This window comes from Eufriesea mexicana, unplaced genomic scaffold (genome assembly GCF_001483705.2).
Source record: "Eufriesea mexicana isolate 0111107269 unplaced genomic scaffold, ASM148370v2 scaffold11180, whole genome shotgun sequence".
In the NCBI taxonomy this organism is placed as follows: domain Eukaryota; kingdom Metazoa; phylum Arthropoda; class Insecta; order Hymenoptera; family Apidae; genus Eufriesea; species Eufriesea mexicana.
The window spans coordinates 109,825-135,569 of NW_016918806.1; the positions used below are offsets into that span (position 1 = coordinate 109,825).

Sequence of the window (25,745 nt, forward strand, 5' to 3'; positions counted from 1 at the left end):
ATCGTTATGGGGGACGTAAAATATTTTTGTTCGTGTCGTTTATTTAGTGATTCATAAATAATTCGAATTTCTTACGTGTAGTAGGTAGTACGGCGGAAAGTTATGGGGTCTGCTATTATCTGCTGTATGCATCCTTTATGTTACCACCTACACTTACCGGCAAAAGTTAAGAAGCAAAATAATAATTCACGAATTTTTTTATATTTTTTATCTTCCAAGATACGTAGGTTAAAATTAAAAGCAAAATTTATACAAAATATTTTTAGAAGTATACTTATCGTTTTAGATAAGTTAAATAAAATTACATGGTAATAATATTATATAAATAATATTACAAAAGTTTATATTATACAAAAAGGTAGAAAATGTACAAAAATTCGCGAATAATTATTTTACTTTTTAATATTTGTCAGCAAGTGTATACACATCTACTTGAGCTGACTGGTCGAACTTCTTCTACACGTGTTACATATTGTACACGTAATTAGCATACGGTATACCTATATATTAGGAAATGTACATACCCGTATCGAACGTTATCTAGCACTATTGCTAATTGTATTCCGATCAAACGATATTTTAAGCACGACAGTTGGAAATACGTGTGTGGGATGCAGCAAGAAGTCGATTTGAATTGCTTATGGGGTACAAGTCAAGGAAGTCCGCTTATACGTACATTTCGTCCATACGTTTGATCCAAAAAAAAGCCATAAATTATCGTGAGAGATATCTCGATCAGTCAGCTTTATGGCGCTACTTTTTAACGCATTGTATAAGCGTGTTTTTAGATAGAGATTGCTGTTGATTCGATTGGTCAATATCGCCTTGCATTTGCTGCAGTGGTATAGGCTGATACATCGTCATTCTGCGTGGCGTATTTACCAGTGTAATTAAGTATCATAATTAGAGTTATTTAAATCTTAGGTAATAGATTTTCTCAGATGTTCTCAGATTTTCTCACGAACACTTCATATGACTGCACGTAAATCACGTACTTATAGTTATCTGATATTTTCCGCTGTAAAATGACGCAAAATTCTGCCAATCTGTGTCAGTCGAGGACTAATCAGTTCACATGTTCGTGGTTTCGCTGATAGTAATTATCCAATGTTTTTCTGTACAGTAGGACTGTATTTATCTAGACTAGTCGAAGATTGAGTTGTTCACACGAGCTGCCTGATCTTTGTTGCTGCAGTAGAACAGTATTTGTTTGAACACGTCAGGGGTCATGATGAATAAGTGCCTGGGATGATAATATAACAGAAGTTAACTGATCTTTCCTGCTATTGTAGAACTACATTTGTCTAGGTCAGCCGAGGGCTAAACAATTCATGCAACATGGTTGATGTAGTGGGAATTATCTAATTCGACCTGCTACAAGTCTATTATTTACACCAGACTAATACACCAGGATAATTGGGATCCATATAACAAAACCCCAATTTTCCCTGTCACGATAGTATTCCATTTCCCTGAAGCAGATAAAGGTGGAATATTCAAAATAGCAGTTATAATATAGCAAAATAGTGATTAATTTCCTTACCATAGCATGATTGATATATCCATTTGAATCAGTTGGGGACCAAATGTTTCAGTTACCAACGGTCCAAAATGAAAGAACTGACTGATCTCTTCTGCTGCAGCAGAACTCCATTCATTGGGACGAAATTTGAATTAGTCGTCAGTTAACAAAATTCGCTTATCTGATCCCTGTGACATGTAAACTCCTCGTATTTGAACCTGGAAAGAAGAGCTACTGCAGCTCTCAGTGTTTGTTTTGATTTAGATAAACACGGTTACGCTGTATTTATACCTGTTACGATATCCATTCAAGTAATTGGAGTTCGCACAGGTTGATACAAGTGGATTCATTCGGTAGGTGTTCATCTGGTTCAACTCGGTTAACCAAAGTCTAGCCTGGATAGACGAAGTTCTCCGCCACGGAGTTTCTCCATTCCCGTCACGATTCATTGACGCTAATTTCGATAATACATCCTTCCTATGCTCCGCGTTGCACCAGCGATGATTAAGCTTGAGGAAATTAACGACAAAGGTGGTAACTCCGACTGAACTCTGAAAGTGGTTCCGTATGAAGGTAATTCGTATGTAAGAATTCAAAAGTGTGTACTTTACGGCGTCTGACGGTGACATAATACCTGGGGTAAGAACGCGAATGACGTCGGTACGACAGCCAGTGGAACAGCGGCTCTGAAGGAGATCGAAAAGGAAAGTGCACGAGTGCATCCGCGACCGTAGTAGCAGAGCATTGTGACATCTGGCTTTGGCTTATTTACCTGAAACGTTGAAAAAAATGTTCATCGATTGTATACCTTGGTTCACGTGCCTCGGGTGCAGTTCAGCCTCTCCGGAAACTCCGAAGGTCTATGGCTTGAGCTTCAAGTGAGTGATTTTTCTCTTTCGCGATTGTCTGATGAAAATACTGTGCAGTCCACTTTTTAATCATCAGATGATCAAATATTTTTATACCGCTATATTTCATGTCGTCTTGTCATATTTTTTATTTTCCATTTTTAAACACAGGATTTTATTTAATCATCTTTGCCGAGGTAGATAGCAATTCAACACTCGGATAAAAATAAATTCAGTGATTAATATTTTGATCTTTGCATACTTAAATATTTTATTCCATTTTGGACTTTTTTACTGTGCGGGTGTAAGGATTTATTTAATAATCCTTTGGCTGTAAAAATTAGTTTAGCGATCTTCGATCCAATGATTAATTACAGTATTTTATACTTGAAAATTGATATATATTATTCCATTTTGGATTTCTTTTTACTGTGCGAATATAAGGATTTGTTTAATAATCTTTTGGATGTAAAAGTTAATTTGACGATCTTCGAGATCATGTACGAATATTTACAAGTAAAGCTGTCGTGTTCTAACTAATTCTTCGGATATTTAACACCGTTATCTGGTAATTCGTCTAATTACCTGCCGCAAATAATGTTCGTCGATTGAGTAAATAAAATTAAGGAGTAACTCGTTATCAGAAGCCGTGAGACGTAACATTCTCACGGCTGCGTGATCTCGGTAATAACGAAATCTCACGAAGCACGAGAAGGACAAGCGAAGCTGAACTGTCGTTTCGTGAGGTATATACTTTTCCCACTGTGTATTTTAAAGTGAAAAATTGCAGTCAGGGTAATGTTCATTGCCTGTGTTTAATCGCACGTAGCTGCGTCGTGGATTTCCTTAACATGACAAAGGAAATGTCTGATTTAACGTTCGGGAAATTTGCACTGGCATTAGCTGTAAGTAGCCATGTCACATCACGGGTAAACTAGAATAAATCTACATGAATTGTCAGCGGTCAATTTGCACGCCGCGTTGCTAACAATTTCATTTGAATATCTGGAATCTTACACGGATCCCTGCGAATTCGATGCAACGCTCAAATGTACCAAACAGTGACTTCATCGGCAGTCAAGTGCCTCCTTCCTGGAGGAGTTCCGAAGCTGTTAAACACGAAGACTTATTCCAGCTTGTCCAGGATCGTTCTTTGCGTTTATTCCTCATCTTTCGAACGTACTTCCACTTGTTTCGATCAGACTGGTTCCTCATGGACGCAGTTGCTCACGCGACAGACCTAGATAGAGAGTGCAACGATCTAGGCTAGTGGAGCTATCTTATTTTCTTCCTCCTTGAATTACGACACAACTACGAAATTTAATGTGCTCGAATTTATAATCTGCATTCTGATGACATAATATCTCACTCGACCATAACACATCGATATCGTCATGGCATATACCCGTGGTTTATGCTCTGTTCTTTCTTCCTTGAATAACGACGTTGTTGGAAACCTGCTGCTATTATAGAATGCACGCCATTTAGCTTCAGACGTAGTAATGTGTATCTGTATATATATAGGCTATGTCGAGAATTAACAATGGTACTTTACAGAAATTCCTTCGAGCACCGATGGCCATAGTTTTTCAAGTAGATACAGCTTGCTCGGTAGATCTCGTGGGAAGATGGTGACCTTAACCTTCAGTTCCAAATCACATCACGATTTTGTCGATTAGAAGAGCTCAGAATATTTTAAAAAAGGTATTTGAAAAATTTGTTCTTTGACAGAGTAATTTGTTTTCACCGACGTCTCTTCGTATTCAATTTTTCGTGAATCGTCACTGACGATCTCTAAAGTTAGAGTAAGTCTAATCGTATATTTTTCGGATGCGTTCACGAATCTTCATATAAATTAATTTATCCAGAGATTTATGTAAATAGTAGTTTAAAATGCAGATGACGAAATGAGGAAGACCCCTGGTCATTAGTGGCCCAATTTGTACGAAAATCATCAGCTACAGGTCTATTTGATGGCTGTTGAATAATTTTAGAAACTATTTCATTATGTCCAGTTTAAATTGGACAGAACATCATTACTATGTTTCTAATCGACTGTTTAAAGTCATGGTTTCTCCCTTGATCAAAACTCGTCCAGATCAACATTGGGATCTTTCGTTCGTGAATTAAATTAGGTTAACTTATCTTAGGTTAACTTAGCTTCTGCATTTTCAGAATTACGATGACGATAATAGAATTTAACGTGTTCGAATTTGCGACGAGCTGCTCGAAAATACCATTCCTCGTCACGATAAAGTAGACATAGCCCGTCGATGGAACAGTATTTGAAGTTTGCTTTATTCTCCTTCCCTCGCGAGCGATGATGCAACGTTGAAATTTAACGTGCTCGAATTTATAACCGGTCGGAATTATGTAAAACGTATGATAATTCGCAGGGAAGCTCGCGGTGGTTTGCTGCAACTTTCACGCAATGAAATTAGGGCAGAGTCTCTGCTGTTGCTCAAAATTTGACGAGTCGCCAACGATCTTTCTTGTCCACGATGGCCTCTATTTCCTAACGATCATGCGGATTCTGGATTTCTATTGAGATAGATTTTCTATATCCTCTCATTTATCGTGTCTTCTTACGTTTCTTCTTTCCAACGACGAAAATAAAAGGCTAAAATCTGATAATAAAAAGAAAATGTTATAAAAGGTCGATATGGCAGGTATCTGTTATAACTGTACTTACAATTAATAGGAATTTGTTGTAATACGAATTTGGAGAAATTGCTGGATCGAAAAGTGTCAATTTTGTGTACCTAAAATTTTATTTATTTATAAGAAATGAGAAATGTTGATTAATTGTGATCTATTAATTAGTATTAATTAAAAAATATTCCGATCGCTTTCGATCTAAAAGTATGTTTACGTTACTCTATATTCGTTACTTCCTTTGAGTATTTAATATCCATAACAATGCGTTGTAGTTGGCACCACTGATGGTGTAACGTTACACCAACAAACGAGTTTCAAGCATCATAATTTACGTGCTGTGGCGTGAAAAAAGCGTGACGTTTACGAGTCTATCGAGCATTTTAATCGAGGACGTTTTAGCCGGTGTTTCGTTGCATCTTCCTTTCCACGTAATACGTTCACCGTTATTATAGTCAGTTTTGCGTATTCAATAACATCTTTTTCCAGCGGTGATTCAAATGTCATCGGTTTCACGGAAGCTCGCCGGCATTTTACACATGCGGTTAACCTAATAATACGATATAACCTTAAAATTCTGCACGGATATAAAATCAACGAGTCCCTGTCGAAAATTCGTTCAACCACACACATAACCAGATTTCATCGCTTTCGTAAATCCCGTCGTCGGAAATAAACTCGTACAACCGTTTAATAACACTCTGTTCGATACGCTTTGAAAACGTAACGAACGAACCGAGTCGAACTATTCATATTCAACGACGGCCTCGACGCTAGCAAGCGCGCTAAGTGTTACCGACCGGGATAAACAAATTAGCCGATAACAAGTGTATAGAATTTCACCGGGTAGCAGAGTCCTCGATGCGTGGAGTCTTAGTTTCGCAAACGTTCACGGTTCAACTACGACGAATTCTCGTTATTGAGAAAGTTTCAAACGGGCAGGTAACGAGAGGGTACACGGTCGAAGGTTATTTTTCGATAACATTTTGTCCTTTAGTAATTTGCGTTCGAGTCGATATCGTTGGAGCATTTAACATGATGTAAAATGAGTGATTAAAAATGGCGTTTTCAAAACTACGGTTCGAGGAAAAATTCTACACGGTGATATGCGATGTAAGAAAATCGGAATTGAGAGATCGGTTAATATTTCGTGTGTAATTCAGTCTATGTGACGATTTATATGACGAGATTATTGGATCGGTGTCTTCTGGTTATTTTTGCACCTCAGTGAGTAGCATTTTTGTTCAGTTATTGTAAAACTTGGTACTTTTGGAAGACATAATTGCAGAGTATAACCTAAAATGAAATTTCATAATACAATATGAGTTCTTCGAATTGTCTAAATTAATCGAACATCTATTTATTTATTGAATTTCCAAGATCAAATTCTAAAATCTACATATCACAACTATATTAAAAGACTGAAGAACATAACCTCTCTAAATCTACCAAGTTTGCAAAAATTAATACAACAGGCGCGTTAATCTTTTGAATTGCTAAAAATACAGGTCCATGAAGCTTCGTTGAACAAACACAAAACGTTGTTCCTCGGTATATATATCCGACTCATTTTTCCACGAGTGTGTCCATCACGTGCAGCTTTCACTTCACGTGACACGACGTTGCATCAGTTCATTCATCGGTTGGCCCGAGCCTCCATTTAAGTGGAGACACGGAAACTTTTTCGGTGATGACTTCGTGCAGGCAGAGTTGACTTTGTTCCACGAGGAAGGCGTTAGCTGAAGTCCAGTGAAGAGTACAAAAGCTCGGCCGGGAATCTCTAAATGGGTCGCAGCTTTTTGATTGAGCTTTCAGTCCTTCAACGGCCAGCGCACGGTTTGCTCACCTTTCATACCTTCTTTCACGCTTCTTCATTGTGTTTCTTCCGAGTGAAAATAATTCCTTAGCTGGGACTTTGACAATACCGGCCAAAAGGGACGTTCCTCCTCCCTTTCGACCGTGTCCCCAGAGTTACTATCACTCCTGAAGACATACCGATCAAGGACCAACTTCTGACTCTGGCACACTCAATTTAACATTTTTATTAAATCGTTTATATCTCTATGCTTATTTCTTGGTCTTTGGGAATCTTTGAGGATTGATTGATTGACGAGCGATTTTGTAAACGGTTTAGCAAAGTCGATAAGGACATCGATTCGAGAAACATGGACAGTAGATATTTCGAAAATGATTAGAATCGTAACTTAAGTCTATATTATAATTATAGAAAATAATCATTCTTTGAATTATTCCGATGGTTAGAATCGACGTTATGAATATTTTCAACCCCTTTAGGTTTCTGTGTGAAGGACAGCGACAGTTTGGTTATAATTTATAACCTAAATATCGAATAAGAATTTAGTCTATGGCGAGTTTCTTCAACTCACTACCAGAGGGATACTCACTATCTATCTTTGAACTTAATTCTACTAAATAAAGTCTTTTCTTTTTTATTTCTCTGCAATATATATTACACTATCACAAATTTATTTTATCAAATTTTATTAATAATTTTTAATTATTTATTATTTTTATCAAATTTTATCAATTAATAAAAAGAGTAAAAAATATCGCTTCACGATCCTTAAAAACCCACCGGCTTAGTATTAGCGGTATTATTCCGCGCAATTACATATTGCGGCAATTAGTATAGTAATTATCGGAACTCTCCATTATCAGTAATTAGTTGATTTATGAAACAGGAAAATTATATTTTAATCTTTACTACTCCAACATGAAATATCAGAGCTAGTAATTTACGTAAAATATATCATTTCCTTCCCTAGTGTTATGATAACATACCAATCAAATTTGTAACATTTATATCGAACAAAAGGAAATGAAATAAAATTCGAGGAACGTAGAAATAGAGATATGCTGTAACCAAGTCACGTGACCTGCTATACAGAGTTAAAACGAGCATGGAGATCAGTTCCCTTGCTATCATCGGTGGCTTTGATGGGGGCATTAAGATTTAAAAACTCCAGCCGAGCGTGTAGAGCCCGATTTCGGGTAGATTAATCTCGGTGAAAGAGAACGAGGATCGATCCAGGCCGTTTCGTCGTGAATAGTGTGCTCATTAGGGAATTCTTTTCTTCCTGTCTGGATACCGAATTCGAATGAACGAGAATTCTCTCTTGTAGTTTCCGGTTGGTCACGTTTTCCTTCGTGTTTATCTTTCTCCTCGTTTAACTCCGCCAGTATAATGGACATTTGTATTTCGCGGTTGAGGTGTGTGCGAGTCACCATCTGGCGGAAGCCCGAACAATGAGAGTTTGGCAATAGGACCGTGGTGGGAGAAAAAAGGAACATGGCGGAATGTGTGTCGGGACGAGTGGCCACGTGTCAAGAATCTTATGCGAAAGTTAAGTTTTATAATATATATATATTTATTCTTTTTTTTAATATATCAAATTCGCGTCTTATTTGATCTCCTACGAGCTTCTTTGCGGGATTAAATTCTATTATAAGTTGCAGGTCCATGAGTTTCTTGCGAGGACCACCAGTACTCTTTCACTCCTTCATTCCTCGCGTATTTCCCATTTTTTCCTCTTCATTTTTATTCCACCAGCACCGAAACGAGTCTTCCTTGACCTCCATTCATAATGAAATTAAAGGGACTCCTTTTCGTCGTGGATAGAACGCGTGGAAGGTCAAGGGTCAAAGAACGAGGATTTTTGTTCCCTGATTAAATCGCTCTCGCGGTAATATCTTAATTGCTACACTTTGCGAATTAATTAGTAGTTAATTGGCGGAAATACGGTAACGCGAAGGTTTTTAATTCCATGCTCGAGGATTTGTCGAGGATTCATGAGCTCGTGAAGCTTTCACCCTTCGAACCGACGATTCGGCAATGGTGACGGAGGTTAGTCTTCCTCGAGAATTACGATCATGGAATTCTACGGTTATTTTTGTAAGAGTATAATGATGATAATTCCATTTATTACATGAAATTTTCTGCTACCTGTAAATTTCGTTTTCCTTTCCAGACCCCTTAATCCTGTCGAGGATTTAAAACAGCGTCACCTCGCCGCTTCTTTTATTAAACGTTTCCATTAGTACGGTATTATTAAATACGCTAAAAGCAGCTGGTAAATGCGGCGGATGAAATAAACACTCCGTGTGTATAATGCCGTAATATTTTTACGGCAAGTTGAATTTATGCGACATCGCAGGGAAGATATAGAGTCAATAAGGATATTAAAGCGCGGTTGTCTCTAGAACAGGTAATCCTCTGGTTATTTTCATCAGTGTATAAATTAGCCGGTGTAGGCTAACTGTTTCAGACTGAATTTATTTCCCATACGCGATTCCGAGTGCATCCTATCGTTCATAAATCAGCCACGAGTACGGACGATATGGTCGAATTATTAACGAGCGCTTTTCATTACACGTACAACGAAACTCCATTTGTACTAAGGAATTTTGTCGCCGTACTTAGCCTTATCGAGCAGGTCGTTGAATTTTTAGTATACCCTGGCCACGATGAGATGTATACCGGTTATGTGAACTCGTTTCGCTGCCTTGATCGTTCGAGGGTCCTCATCCGTACAGGGTGGTCCATTTAATTTCCTCCAACTTCTTTCCTGCGGAATTATCTTTTTAAGAACCTGATGTAAAGAGTATATTGAACGAGTTACGTTTGGCAAAAATCTATTCTTAAAATTCAAAGCTTTCTGATGGGTCTAGTTCAAAGTCTGCTAACCTGCTGTTTTGTATTCTGTGTTGTTAGTCAACTTCTTCTTTGGAATCTTCGTTTTTAGTTTCTCGTTACCTTTGAGCAGAATTTAAAATAAGCAACGCTTGTTTCAAAGACATTGCTCCCTGTGCAGAGAGTGAGCTATGTAATGAGACCACCTCTGTCTAATTAGTGGATTTATTAAAATTGCGTTTGCCATAGGTGATATGGTTTCAAAAAATTTTCAGTGTAGTACAATTGTCTTTCCTGCGTCTTTTTCCTGAAATAAATTTTTGAGGTTACCTTGCACCATTTTCTGTGTCGCCCTATAGCTTACTTCCCAGCTATTAGATAGCATGATGATAAGTGATTTCGACAAAAAATATTTATTTATGTAATAGAATAGTACCAACCACATCAGGAAAAATCAAATAATGTACAGTCGGTTAATATTTTCTATATCTATATACGATATAATATTTCTATATTCTATTTTTGCACGAAATCCAGTGTTAACTTCCTATTTTTATAGAAACATTTTCATTTAATAGAAAATAGTATTCTTTTTATTATGCACAAAACAGAATGTTTTAATATTTTCGTGACCATATCGTAATATACAGAACCAGTTAAAATCAAGTTATGCGAATATGAAATATGCTCTCATTATGTGGTCGAATAAATTTTGATATATAATAAAGACAGTAAATTCCTATTATCCGAAACATCCCGCGATCTTTTATACAAATTTTGTGCTATTTGTTTGAACTGTACCTAGGATCGTTTAAATTTCTCGGACAATCGCGTGTCATATATAGAACGTTCTGTTTGAAGCTCTTGAATGCTAACACTCCTTTGTCACAGTTCGACTTTTTACTTTCTTTTTCCTTTTTTGGTAGATGTTTATTGAATAACAAAGAAGGATGGTTGCTGGCAGTGTGAACATTAATTCGAATGAATATTCACGAGGTGAAAAACAGTGCGCGGAGGAAGTTCAGGGCGAACTGGGGGTCGTTCGAATCCCACGTCGCCCGTTATCGGCTAATGAAACTCCTTTTCTGTTCCTTCCTTGTCGTCGTGCAGTTGCTAACGGGTTCTATGGCGTATACGCGAATTCGAGACAATTTACGGGCCGAAACTGCACGAGCACTGCCGATCATCTCCGATCGTTTCCGATCATATCCGATCATATCCGTTCTTTCGTCACGAACCTCCGAATCCATACGATTTTATTCGTCCACAGTTTGCACGGGTAATACATATTTCTCTTTTTCGTTTAAACTTTCATATCGACAAGTAGTAATTAATTTGGAAAGATTCAATACCTTTCGTTGTAATTTCTAAAATTACATTAGAGAAGAATTATTTATTTGGCGAATTATAAACTCTGAAGGTATGTTAATAAAACGCGAGAGATCAATTTAATATTTAATATTTGGAATATTTATTGAAGAGAAAATAAAAGTATTAGAATTGTGTACAGTAGGAAAAATCTCATGATGCTGTTGAATATAATAATTATTTAGTACATAATGGATACAAAATATAATTTTCATATTAATGCGTCATATATCGTAATTACAAATAAAAGAATGGAAATGTGTACAGACACACGACTCCAATACGTAGAAACAATAAGATTACACCGGCGCATGCGCGTACGTCGAATCGCCAGAGACAATATGGCTACATCGACGCATGCGCATACGTCGAACCGCCAGAAACATGGAGGTTATAGTGTCGAACGCGTGTAAGTATATACGTCGTGTCGGTTTGCGAGGTTCTCTACCCAGAGACGTTTGAGTGGCTGTGGCTAGTCGTGGAAAGGCTTCGTTTGATTTTTGTTGCTTCGTAGTGTTTACTTTATGGCTACGAGCGTTTGTGATGTCAACGATGTCGTTCAAACTACTGACCCTTCGTTTCTGAGCCTTGGCTGGTAACGGAAGAAGTCTCGTGTTGAGAAGATTTTTTTTGTATGATTTCTTATTGAAATATCAGAAGTTGAAATATTCCTATTTATTAATTGTACGTGGTACGTATTACGTGAAGGTTGTTTCTGCATTTCGTACTTTATTTTTCACGTTATGAATTCTTTTTAGGTGTCTCGAAAGATAAATGACAGTCCCAACGAGTACGCGACAAATGAAATTTCCTTCTCACGTGCGAGACGCGTGCATTTCTGAATCAGAAACGAGGGGAACATTTCGCCGTATTTTCCAGGCATTCGAGTAGACTTTTCAGCTTTTTTACGGGTACCTTTGTGCGATGTAAAATGTATCTCGCATTTTCCCCCTTTTCTGTGTTCCATTGTGGAATTTCGTGCAGAATGTGTTTTTTCAACGATGCTTGCTTTTTTTTTCCTCGTTCGGAAGAAACTTCGAGGAACGGGGCACACAGTCTTAGGTCTCGTAAATCATAGAATAAAATTATGGGAAACGAATTTTTTTCCATATTTACGTGTCTCCGTTCTTGTTTTTCTTATTTTTTTAAAATTCATCGTTCAATGGCCGCCACCGTACATTTGAATTTTCGTAAACAATGTCTCGCGAGTGGGATTATTCGTTTAACTTTAATGGATATTTTTTGTTTTCCTGCTTTGGACAGTCATGTTGACGTGGACCTTGCACACATATATTATTTTCCATATTTTATATACAACAAATTTGTTTTTAATTAAAACTTACGTTTTTGTGGAGTTATCAAGTGTATTTTATGTTTGATAGAGTTACGTTGAGTTTGTAAATTTTGATATTTATGAAAGCTAAAGAGTGATAAAATTAGATAGTTCGTAGTATCGTGACATTTATAGTAGCTATCATTTTTCGTTAGTTTGGCAAAGTAGTGTGTAGGTTATGTTGTGTATCGGTTATGTAATCATCTGACTGGCAGACAGCGTATTATATTCATATTAAATATTAACTTGTAAAATACGAAACGTTCACTTCGAAAGACTAAATTACTTGACTTTAGCTTAATTTCGTAATTTTTAATTATTCCTGCCGTATTAAATATTTTCACGCTGGTGTATAATTTAATTTTTTAATTTTCCCTAAGTCTTCCTATTTCTTTGGTAATTCTCATGATATTCTCAGTGTCGGTACCTCATTATCTCCGACTTTTCCCATCAATTTAGTGATTTCTATAGTATCGCCACTAACCTATACACCTTTAAAATTTCTCATTCTCAACCAACGATGATCGTTTGTTAAATTTCTCATTCTCTTTGACTCCTTTACCGTCTAATCGATATTATCACAGTAATCTCGAACGATTTTATTCAATTGCTCGCATATCCACTGTTAATTCAACAAATTCAATCGTCGAGTGATCTTCCTTGTAGGGTACCATGACGACCAGGAAAAACGGTGCAGGATCGACCGAAAAACGAACACCTTCGATTTGTAATCGGATTGGCTTTGCAGCGAGCCACGTTTCGCGTGGTTTTCCATCGATATCGATCCCGATTAAATTTTCAACTTATCTTTCTCGTTGCTCCACATTTGCATGTCTCGCATCCATATGTTCGAAATAGATTGAAACGGTTATTTTATTTTTTCCTGCATTTTCACTTCGGGTTACAGCGAAATCGATTCATGTTTTTATCGTTCTCAACCAGCCCCCACCTCGCACATACATTTTTCTCTTTATTTTATTTCTTTTATTTCTTCTAATTTTTTTATTTTTATTTATTTATTTATTTTCTTTTCATTTTCAAGGAGCAAACCACTGACACGCCGTTACGTAGCAATCGATTATCCGTTTGTCGTCGGATGAAACACGTTGGAGAGTAATTCGAGGACGGTACTGCACAATGGGACGCGTTGGAATTCCAAACCTTGATCCCTCGCTTCGCGCCCTAGTACTCGAACGTAGAAAAACGTGATTTCCCGTACCCTGACGTTCGGTAATGTAATAGAGACATCGCGCCATTTATTTAGTTCTATATGATCTCAAGTTATCGCGAATGGAGTAGAGAACAGCTTATTCTATCAGAAGGAAAGAGGTAAAAGAGTTCGATTGCGGGGTTCGCTCGAGGTTTCGAGGCTTTTTCTGGATACCTCGAATGTTGCCTGATAACGCGTGATTTATTCATGCACCGGGCTCGCTGACAAAAATTATGCTCGACGTGTGCAGGATTTTATACGTGGCTCGGTCTGTCCGGAATTCCAACAGGTTTGCCTGCTTTATCTCGCAACAGTCGTGAATGTTACCACGAGTTAATTACGTTGTTATTTATTGCAAAATGCTATGGTGAAATTGATCTGTTTTTTAGTATCAGTGAATATCTGAAATGTTTTATTTTATTTTATCATACTGTTTTATTGAGGTAGTAAGTGAAAACGGTTATGGCGCAGTGATTTCATTCGATCTCGAATTTTCTTCATTTTTGGTCCTTTATTTTTGTACATTTTCAATCCTACTTTGATTATAAGCAATGTACTGAAGATCCTTGTAAAAAGTCCTTGATTTCCTTGTACATATACTTAGAATTAGAACTTGATAGGTGGATAGGGGATTTTTTCTTTTATTGATCGTAATTCAAGGTCATGATATTATAGTAACTATAATACTGCGATTTTCAATCAGTATGTCACATGAATATTTGACTGTTTAGTTAGTGATATTGATTAGAAATGTTGATTTACAGCAAAATTTTCGTAATTACTTCTGAATTTATTATACATTATAAATCGTTGGATTTTTCATGGTAATGTAATATTGTCTTATAAAGAACAGGTATTAATATTGAAAAGAAAAGTTAATGACCTTGGACTACCCCTTACAGAGTCTTTAGAAATTCAATGTCCAACTCAACTGAGGCACCCTGTATTTATATCATCTGCATATGACAATTCATACGTAAAAACATACATATATATTTTTCGTGTGTAACAAGTATGTAAAGAGGCTCTCATCCGCGGCGCCTTAATCCTTTGCACTACAATGACAATGAGTTCAACTCGTCATAAGTTTTTGTCGAATATTATAATAGCATGTTATAATAATATGCTACACTCGTTATACGAGCAAAATTATATTTAGGGCGCTCAGGGGGCCAGGATAAAATTTCCATTATTCTTAGAATATAGTGATGAATTATCAAACAATATGCCCCCTCCCCCTCCCAAATAGCGCAAATTATTAATATTCTCTATTTATTTGGATCGTTAAAATCTTCAGAAAATAGTGAAAATAAAACAAATATAAATTTAGGAAACTAGTATCATTGGTCACTGATGACCGCCATGGCAGTCTACGTGTCAACTACAATCATATACTTACCCAATACACGACTCCCTAGAATGAAATCATAGTGCAAGGGATTAAGCAGCTAATTCGCACAGTGGCATGACGTCCACTTTGAGATTACCTTTGCGTCATTAGTTCAACGACAAATTTCGTATTATCACTACACGCTTCGTCCACGACCCTCCCTGAGGCACCCTCGATCGTCCCTTTGTCCGCGTCGATGTTCGTAGATCCACGAATCGCGAGCGTGTAGATTCTGTACTCCTAGAGCTTGGACAAGAGGATGCGGATAGATCGCGCGATCATCGGTGGCATGGATTAGACAATGAGGTCGATGGATCCCGTATGTCAGCGGGGAAAAGGTGTGTGTGCCCCGTGCCTCGGGGGTAGCTTTCACTGATCGTATATCACACCGCCTCAGTGTTTCTCGTGTGTGCATTGTAGGTTGCTCGGGTTCTCGCCGGAACTAGGACAACGGGTGCACTTCGCGGAGGGTACGAACTTGCGATGCCGCGAAGATAAGAAATCGCCGTCCGATGATTCGGAGGAAAGGTTAGCAATTAGGCAGACACCGCCGATTCTCTCGCGACGATTCCCATCCGACGATACACGCGCGGACAGTGAGTGGGGGTTGAATGGGATGAGAATGCTCAGTGTGGGGTAGCTTATTATGTATATGTGTATATGTACTGGGTGTTTGGGGAAAAAAGATTTGGAAATTTTTGGGGATGAAATTGCGGCTGGGAAAATATTGGATTAGTTACTTGGTAGCGGAGGGTGTTTCTATAGGGTGGTTCAGAAGTCTGAAACTTTGAGACAAGTTACATGTTTGGTTCTTTTGAAAGATTGTTTCATTTGAAATATGTTTTCATCGAGATTGAAGAAGTATTAGATTATTTACTGGTAGTAGAAGGTGATTGTACAGGGTGGTCCAAAATATAAGGCACCTTAAATATTTGACTGTGTAAAACACTGTTATTTCAAAAAATGAGTCTGAAAGTTTTGTAACACGTTGTAAATAAGATAGTGGGAGATATGTTTTGTTAATTTTGGATGTTGGAGGATGCTTGTACAGTGTAGTCTAGAAAATTGGAAGAATGGGTTGAGAATCTTAGATATATATTGTAAATAAAATAATTGGAGATATGTTACGTTAATTGTAGGTATTGGTGGATTACAGGGTGGCTGAGGAAACTGGTATACCTTAAATCCTTGGTTGTAGAGAAAATTGTTTCATTTGAAAAAGGAGTTGAAAGTTTTAATATATATTGTATATAAGATGATGTACGATACGTTGTATTAATTATGGGTGTTGAGAGATGTTTATATAGGGTGTCCTAATTAACTGAGACACCTCAAATACGTATTTCATTGTAGAAAAGAGTGTTCTACCTGGAAAGAAGGGTTTAAAAGTTTGAGATATATTAAAAATATTGAAGAATAAGGGGTGGTGAAAAATATATATTTGTAATAGACCAAGTAACTAACAAATTGAATACTTCGTTGTACAAATTATGCTAAGGAATGAAGAGTGTTTCATAGCGAAATATCCGATGAATTATCTCAGTATTTCTGTGTCTTGCGAATGAAACTTCCATCACTCATTTCCTCCTATTAGATCAGCTAATCTATTTTTTTCACAGTGACGTCGCATGGAGGGGCAACATTACGTAAAGAGAAATCAGAAGATCCCAGGTTAATAAAAGAGCTAATAACCTAATCTTTTAATTACTCGAAAACTTTGAAAACTTTTTCGAGTAAAAAATTGATCTCGATTTTTGAATCTTCACTATATATAAAATAATGAAAAAAATGCAAAACGTGCATCATAATGCATTTTTCAAAATCCTCATTTTCATCGAGGAATTTCTCATAGCCTCTGATACTGAACTTCAGATGAACCAGAAGTGTTATTACTCACTCGATCATGTCTATTAACAGCTCGAAGCATGAAACAACAAATTGTATGACGATAGAGCAAGGGAGTGTACAATAGGTACATGTAAGATGTGCTGTCCAGTTTGCATAATCGTTAGTCAGATCCAATTTACTGTAATTTGAACTTTAATTTAATCATATATTCTAATCCTATATTCTACAATTATTTAATAATTTTCAAAGAAATACTTTATTTTTCAAAAACACCTGTTAGGAATAATCATTTGATACGGAAAGGAAACTAATTCGAGTAACTTTTTCTCAGACACCCGGTACACACTCCGACACATACATAAGCGCGCGCCCACATCACGACAGTTTTATTCCGTCACGTAGACCGCAAATGGCGACCAGAGTCGCTTAGATATTCGATTAGATGCAACTGCAAAAGGAACGAAGGGAATCGGTTTACGCGCAGCGGAAACACACCGGTGTTTCACGGTTCTGCGATTTCACGGGCGCTCAGTAGTTCGCGGTCGCTCGCCACGCTGCCGTTGAGCGATCCAATCTTTCCAGCGAACCGTCGCGCACCAAATATCGTTTCTTTATACTTGGAAAAGGAACGAAGGAGAAAGGAGAAAAATAATCGCGGTTGCAGGGAGTGATATTATCGATCGAGTGGCACCGTCGAAAGATTTTCCGATCGAGATACGCGCGACCCCCGAGTGCAGGGTAATTGCGTCGTACTAATGAAAGTGTAATAGAGGTAAAAGCGTTCCGGACTGTTTATACGGAGTGTTGACTAGAATCGTTCGACTCGCGTATGTTTGGTGCATTTTTGTTATCACGGGCAGTAGCGGGATGTGTCGTGGAAACGAGGTCTGCGGTTCGATGTAACTGATAGCATTGAACCGGTTATTTGTTCGTTATGAAATTTCGAGCGTGGAGATATTGCGTGTAAGGATATTGATTTTACATGTTACAGATTATTTATTCAAATCAATTTAAGATCAAGTACGGGAGAGTGTAATGATTCGATGTGAAAGTAAATCGTAACGTAGAAACTGGTCCGACGATAACTCGGACGATGTTTAGAGGTTAACGAGGTATACTGGCGCGTATTGCGCCGTGCTTTCCACCATCACCCGCGCATGCGCCCACTCATTCGCGCATGCGTCTAGTCACTCGCCTGTATTTCAATATGGCTGTTACGCGGAATATAAAGGGATTGGTTCTTTCTTTTTTAAAGAAAACGTTCAGCCGTGGCTGGTCGTCAATGGTATTTATTAATAATCTTAGTAATAATATTTATTAGTATTTATTAGTAATCTTCTGCGTAATACAAATGAGAGTTAATAGGTTAAGACCTTTAACTAGCTCGTACGTAAATGGAACTGACCGAGCCACTAACTGGGTCGTATTTATATGACGTTTCCCGGAGCATGACAAGAATTCTCACGAGTAAGACGATCTAAGTGTTATCATTATCGTGGATAGCGTTTCGAGCAGGTAAGATGACCTATGTGTTACTATTGTTGTGGACGGTAGTCGCACCGTTTCACTCCCCTCCTTAGATTCAATTTGGTCCCGCAAGGCGACAGATCCAGCATTGGCAGCCTTCCTGAAACGTTGAGGTTGTCTCTGCAGGCAGATGGTTATTCAATTCTGATCGGTGTTATTGAATGTAGTTCGTCTGATGGAGGATCCTTCTGATGCTCTCCTATAAATTGGATGCGTACGTGTTCTTCGTGAGCCGTGTCGTTCCTTAACGCGTTCCTTGCTTTCCTGAATTTTGCGTTTTGCAGCGGAGATGAGTTTGTCGTATCTTTTGGTGCAACCCTGAAGATAGGTCAAATGCTGAAAAGAATTTGCGTTCCCTAATTGGTCCAGTATGTCTTCTATTACGAGTAGTGGATAGGCGTTTTGTAGTAAGCAAGTAAGAAACAATGACCTTGAACTTTCGAGGAATCTCCAACTGAAGTGAATTAATATCGGAGAGACCTTGAACGCTCAAGTTTGTTAAAAACATATCACGTGCAGCGACTAAAATTATTTATAACACCAAGGCGATCTCGCGTTAACTATGAACCCTTCCTGTACATTCCGTTTAATCTGTTCTCGACGTTTTATATTCAGGCGCCATTGATCACAGCTCTGCGATCTCGTGATTTTTTCGTCTCACCTTTGAGAACTTTTCGACTCAAAATTTCATTCTCAAACGAATGCAGTTAACGTAGAATCCGTTTGCACAACGTCGAGGACGATTGAAAACCACCCTACGTTCATTGTTATTCCACCCTTCTTCTCCCTTTTTTTATTTTCCTTTTTTTTTTTTTTATTTCCGACGTGTTTTTCAGAGGAGAGGGAAGACCAAAATTGCTCTTGAATTTGTTCTCATCGAGATTTATTCGGCAGCTACGAAAATCGAATAGAAACAGAGGATTCCAGACAGGGCCGGTTCTCGTGGATCGTTTCAATCAAACGTTGGACAAAGAAGCGAAAATTACCACGATTGATGAATTTAACCTGGTAATATCGACCCAACGAACATTTTCCATCAAATAGTTTCAATCTATTTTCCATTCCAGTCGTTCAGAATGGAAGTTATTGCTAGTCCATTGTACGAATATGGAGTTTGGCTTCGTGTATGGGGTTTATTGTTATTTGATGTTTCTGTGTCTAGAATTAAACGCTGGTGGAGTTCTATAGGCATTGGTACGATTCTTTTTTCATTATTTTGAATATTTTGTTGTATTTTAAATTGAATATAATCCATTTTGAACTGGAATTTATATTGGGTGTTTTTAAAGTAGGGTACACGTAGTCATAGGCATCCTTTATACGCGAGAATACACGAATTCCTAATTTATAAATTTTAATTTTCTCTTCACCGGTGTTCCAGAAATTTTTCGAGAAGACTCGCTGGAATTACTACAACTTCGAATTAGACATCTTTATCGATCATTATTACGACGATGAGGATAATCAAAAGCGTCTGAGGGCGGACGTTCCATTTCGTGGAATAACTCGAATTGTCTCAATTATTCGGAAGGATGGAAAGTTCGTGGTGGAAATATCCGAACGCGATTGTCAGTTTCTCATTAAATTACACCAAGAGATTTGCTCGAGAATGGAGGAACCATTGGCTGGAATTTCAAATTCCAACATACGACTGTGCTTTTGCTGTGCCGCTGTCGGACACAATGGTGGATCAGGATTAAGTAATAGAATAGACATAATACAGGTCGTCACGTTCAAATGGATAAATCCTCGAGATAAAGTGAATGGACACGCTCTTGCGTAAATTTTAATCGAATCAGGTGTATATAGTTGTGATAATTGCTCGATTCTTTATGTTAGCTGTATCTGCGCCGTCAGGCAGCGGTCCCTGTCTATTGTTACCTACAGAAAATAGAATTCCCCGCAACAATCGATCGCTGTATTATTTACCACGGGTGCACTTTCCGTGTATAGAAGTCATAATAACTGGATAATGGAAGATATAGACAGGAAATGATTAAAACGTTGTTTTATCCTGTATTGTCTTTTGACTGCAGATTTGTAGAGTCTGCTGAATTAGGTATCGTGAGATGAAGCTTGTTTCGGTCTGGGACATCAGATCTTAGAATCCTGATCCTAGGATTTATAGAATTTAGGCTTCGGACGTCGAACCCTACAACTAAACCTCAGAACTCAATTAGATCCTAGACTTTAGATCTCGAGGTTCAGAAGTTAGACCCCCAATCTTCAAGCTTCTGACCTCAGACATTAGATCACAGATCCTAGACTCCAGATCTCAAACTTCAAAAGCTAGATACCCAATCTTTAAACTTCAGACTCCAAACTCTATAAACTTCAGACCTTGGACATCAAATTCCAGATTCTAGACTCCAAATCTCAAGCTTCAGAAGTTACACCCCCAATTTTCAAACTCCAGACTCCAAACACTACAAATGTCAGACTTCAGGCATCAGATCATAGATCCTAGACTCCAGATCTTAAACTTCAGAAGTTAGACCCCAATCTTCAAACTTTAGACTCCTAACTTTATAAACCTCAGACCTCAGACATTAGATCACAGATTCTAAACTCCACATCTCGAACTTCAGAAGTTAGTTCGCAGGGTTTTAAGGCCCGTTACATGGATGCGACAGTGATACAGAGATGCGGCCTACTCTGAATTACTTGAGCTAGATATAAGTTAGGGTTGATCTAAAGACTTCTGATGTGCTACTGTTCTCTGACACTGAGTTTGATAATGTTGGGTTTGTCTTGACTGCTCTGGATTTGAGTTAGAACTCCTTGATGGTGAAGGTTTATCTTGACTTCTTGGATTTGATGGAGGACTCGTTCGAATCCTGTCTCGGTGGCTTTATGGTGTGAGATGTAAATGATGGGTGTGTCTATTCCTATTGATTGTGAATAATATTGGGGGTGTGTATTAGCTTCGACGTCTTTCGGTGGTTTAAACAAATTGGGTGTACCATCGCCTCGAGGGTGATTTATGGACCCTCCCTGAGGTTCAGCCAAGTGGCGACCTGGTGACGAGTGTCCACGAGTCAAGGGATGCTAACAATAAGGAAATAAACCAGTCCCCAACTTGGGATGTTCGGTCCTAGGGACGCAACACGTGGTGCTTATCGATTCAAATAACAATTTCTCCGTCATTCCTCGGTTTTGCGACACACCACGAATTTCCATATGAACAAAATTTTCCGTGCAGGACATGTCTGCATTATGTATGCTTCGCACGTGTTGTTTATCGACCGTATTCCGCAATAATGCAACAATTATATTTCGCGATTTAAACGGCTTTGGTAGCTTACAAAGTTGCCTCGCAAATTCGAGTTTACTCCCTGCCATTTGGGTGAACGAAAATCGAATTGCACTTGCGGCTACTGATTTTGTTCAAGGGACTACGCGGTTTAACCGTGTTTGCAAATAACACAGACCTTATTAATAGCTCTCGTTGGGCAGGTTTATCGGTTAATTCGACGTTGCGAAAATACTTTCGAAACTTTGTTTCTCATTTTATCTGTTGTAACTTTATTTAATCCCGTTTTAATCGAATTCTGCTGAAATCGTTACAACATTTTCACCAATGAACGAGATAAATGTTGACCTATATTTGCAATGAAAGTCGAGGCTCCTGGGGCTTATTAAATGCTGTAGACTCCTGTGGTTAGAGACATTTAGGATTTTTTTCAAATCTGGGATTATTGGAAAATTTGCGAACCATAGAAATACTCGTTTCAATGTATCATTTTATGGATCTGTGTCTGCAAAGTACCTTTGTACGAATTCCGGTGTCCATATTTTTGAATATCAATAGCAAATCGACTGGATGTTACACGTGTATGTATGTTTTGTATCGATTGATAGGGCGAGCTTGAGAAACATCCCTATTTAAAAATGGAATTCATGAACGTATCGACAGAAAATTGTTCTAACTATTCTATTATAGTTTTTGCATGTAAAAAATCAAATTTAAGTCAGTTTGTATACTAGTATTGTCAATAACATCAGTCCCTAATTTTCTCCGACACCGACAACATTTTATCTTATTTAAAAAAATAGCCATGAACTCTTCAGCATAAAAGGTCACCCTAATTTTTCGTAAATAAGAAAAATTCAGCTTGCATTATCAGAATACGTGTTCATAACCTTCTCCAACACGAGTGACATTTTCTATCATTGAAATAGAGAACCATCGATAAAAAGGTCATCCCAATTTTCAAACGTAAAAAGTCAAATGTGATGACTCGTACTATCCACGAATATTTTCCAAAAAATATACCTGACACCTCAGCACAGATGAAATTTCCTCCATGAACCCATCAGAAAGATCATCCTGATCTTCGTATAGGTATAAAGAGTCAATCATGATTGCAATAAAACGCTTGCAAAATCCGTTCATTAATTTCCCTGAAAATGGGTAACGAATAAAATTCGTCACTCCTAAACCGTTACAAATTCCCATGGAAAATGAATTTTCGGGAGAAAAATCAAGCTTGATAGACAACGGTGGTAGCCTGAATTGTTGCACAGGTTTTTTCCCTCCGATTGTCCCTTCGACGCCAGTGTACATGGTGTCTAATTTTGATTAACGTTCGCAGCGGCGACGGTATCGATTTCGTTTCATCTCGCTCTCACAGCTTGTCGCAAAATTTAACCGTGCCAAACGTGTTTCCCATCGCACGGTCTCCATATATTATGTATAAACGCGTGCATGTACTTTACCGTAGACGGCGGTAGTTCGTGCGCGCGCCACGCGGCCGAGAGAGATGGCGCTGCTGTGCTGCTGTGTGCCTCTGCGTGCGTAATATACGGCGGTGCGTGAGGATTAAACAGGGTGGCATGTAAAGTGGGTAAAGCGGCGACTAGAGAGCGGGAATAAAGAATCCTGTTGATATATAACTTCGGTATTACGTATGCGCATAACTTAAGTCTACCAGCCTCGACATTTTTGCAAATACAAATCCGTGACTTCTCGGGAAAGCTCGCGTGCCGTGTGATTTGTGGATCGGTCAAACTGTGACCTGGCCATTGTTGACTCAATCCGTCGAGGATATTAAAGAATAGGATGACAGGGAAATAATAATAAAGTGTACTGAACGGGACGTTTAGAAATGCATTAGTAATGGCGGCTGGGCTGTGGCTTAGGTACACTACTTTTGTTCTTTTTAATGTAATTTGAGGGGTGGTTAGAGGTTAGTTGTTCGTAATTAAGACGTTTAGTACTAGGAGTGGCCACCGTGTGGCGCTCAAGCTATTCATCGCGCGCTTTTTTAAAAATATAATAGTAACCAGATTACTGATAATTGTTTAAAAGTTTTTTAAGATTCGCATAACTCGGATATTACTCGTACATTGTTGATTCTTTGGTTTATTCGAATTTGAATTTGCAGATAATTTTCAAACGGTGGAATTTAAAATTATTCTCCACGAAAAATAGAGAGTAACCACCCATTTTATGTCTTCAACGTATAAAAACGTCTAATATAATAACTCATAAATTCTTTTCTCTGCCGTATTTTCACCGTATCATATGTCAAATAAATAAAACGATCGCCATAGAGGTAGGATTAAAACAGATTTGCCTCGAAAGTAAATTTGCAGGATCTTTTTGGTAGAGGTGATGCTTTTGAAAATGGAACCGTGTCGAATGTCACGCAATGCACGTTAAACCAGTTTTAGATACGCGAATCGTTGGAAATATATTTTTTCGCAGAAGTTCGAAATCCTAGTTACGGATTTACGAGACAACGCGTAAATATACAATTTTTATCGGCTGTAAGGGATATTTACGAGAAGGAAAACAAATTTAAACGAAAGGTTTCTATATGCTAGGCTTTATAACCCCGATTTATCACTTTCTCAATCGCCATCGTTGTTACTTCAGCTTTTTTACGACTAACAGATCAGGTATTAAAATACCGAAAAGATCTGACGATACGATCCAATAGATATAGTAAATTCCAGGAAATCATCAGATCGATCCTCCGATTCTTTTAATTATTTATTTCTTCGTAAATTTTTGTCCATTTTTGTCTCCTCGTTTATCCCGATAATTTTACATCGCCAATTTTACATTTCCATTTATAATTGAATTTTAATTCGATATATTTTTATATTTTGCTCATTTAATTTTAATTCGATATTTTTATACGCTTCGCTTATTTAATTTTAATTTAATATTTCGCTTATTTAATTTTAATTTAATATTTCGCTCGTTTAATTTTAATTTTACATTTTTCCGAACTTTCCTCCTTCAATTATAATTTCGCTATTTTTTTTTTACTCTTGTTTCGTTATTTTCGAAATATTCTCTCCGTATCGAACTCCCAAAAACATCCAAGCTCGCCATAAATATTTTCGATTATGTTTATGGGGAAATTTAACACAGGGACTATAGGAACGAACTTTTAGTCAAGCACACGAGCTTTTCTGAGATTGTAAACTCGACGATAAAAAGTGATACGAATCAATGGGAGTGATGAAGAGTCACGAAAGATGTCGAACGTGTCCGGAAGCGATTCTCGCGAGCATCGGAAATTGCGAGTAGAATGCGAATAGAATTGGAAAAATTTCGCCTGACAAATTGCAACGCACGGTGCAGTCGGGTATTAAACGAAGGGTAATAAAGAGACAAGAGGCGGATACCGGATATAGAGTTTCGTAATCAGGCACGATTACATAAGATCCGAAGTGGAGGGGATTAATTTTTAATTAGAATCGACGATCGCATTAACGGTCACGACACATTTAGAATCGAAAGATTCCACGTCGTGCAAGATCGATTCCTGTGAGCTTACGAAGCCTCATGCGTGCCCTTTCGTATATTCCGCGAAAACGTCGCCCACGAGACGAGTTATAGTGGATGACAGGGAACGGCCATTTTTATCCATTCTTCGAAATCATTATTATCGATTCGTTAACGAATAAGAAATGCCATAATTTTTTATGAATTTTTTAACAAATCAGAAATATTATAATTACTCGCCAAAATTATTTATTTATTTGGAAGAAAATATTTGGATATAATATGATAGGGACGAGTTATAGTGGATGACAGGGAACGGCCATTTTTATCCATTCTTCGAAATCATTATTATCGATTCGTTAACGAATAAGAAATGCCATAATTTTTTATGAATTTTTTAACGAATCAGAAATATTATAATTACTCGCCAAAATTATTTATTTATTTGGAAAAAAATATTTGGATATAATACGATAGGGATGGCTTAAAAAATGAGGATAAATATGGAAATTCGATTGTGATTAAAATAAGTATTATTATTTTCATTTTTATTTAGAAGCATGTTTTAATTTATAGTTTCACAACTTATTGTTAGTTATCTCTATGAGTTTATTTTGATTTATAGTTGCACAAATTATTTAGTATTTCGGT

At 37.6% G+C, this 25,745-nt stretch overlaps 1 protein-coding gene across 5 annotated transcripts in view; it reads left to right on the forward strand.

The window, feature by feature from the left end:
- Window positions 1-25,745, forward strand: part of rdgA (retinal degeneration A) — a 97,478-nt gene that overhangs the window by 17,827 nt on the left and 53,906 nt on the right. Inside the window, exon 2 of one of the 5 annotated variants that reach the window (XM_017908514.1) lies at window positions 15,398-15,505. The exons of 3 other annotated variants lie outside the window; for them this stretch is intronic. In XM_017908514.1, coding sequence (XP_017764003.1) covers window positions 15,398-15,505 — 108 coding nt within the window. Of the gene's footprint in view, window positions 1-2,189; window positions 2,401-15,397; window positions 15,506-25,745 lie in introns of those variants that run through there. One more of the 5 variants, XM_017908515.1, reaches the window with a different exon arrangement.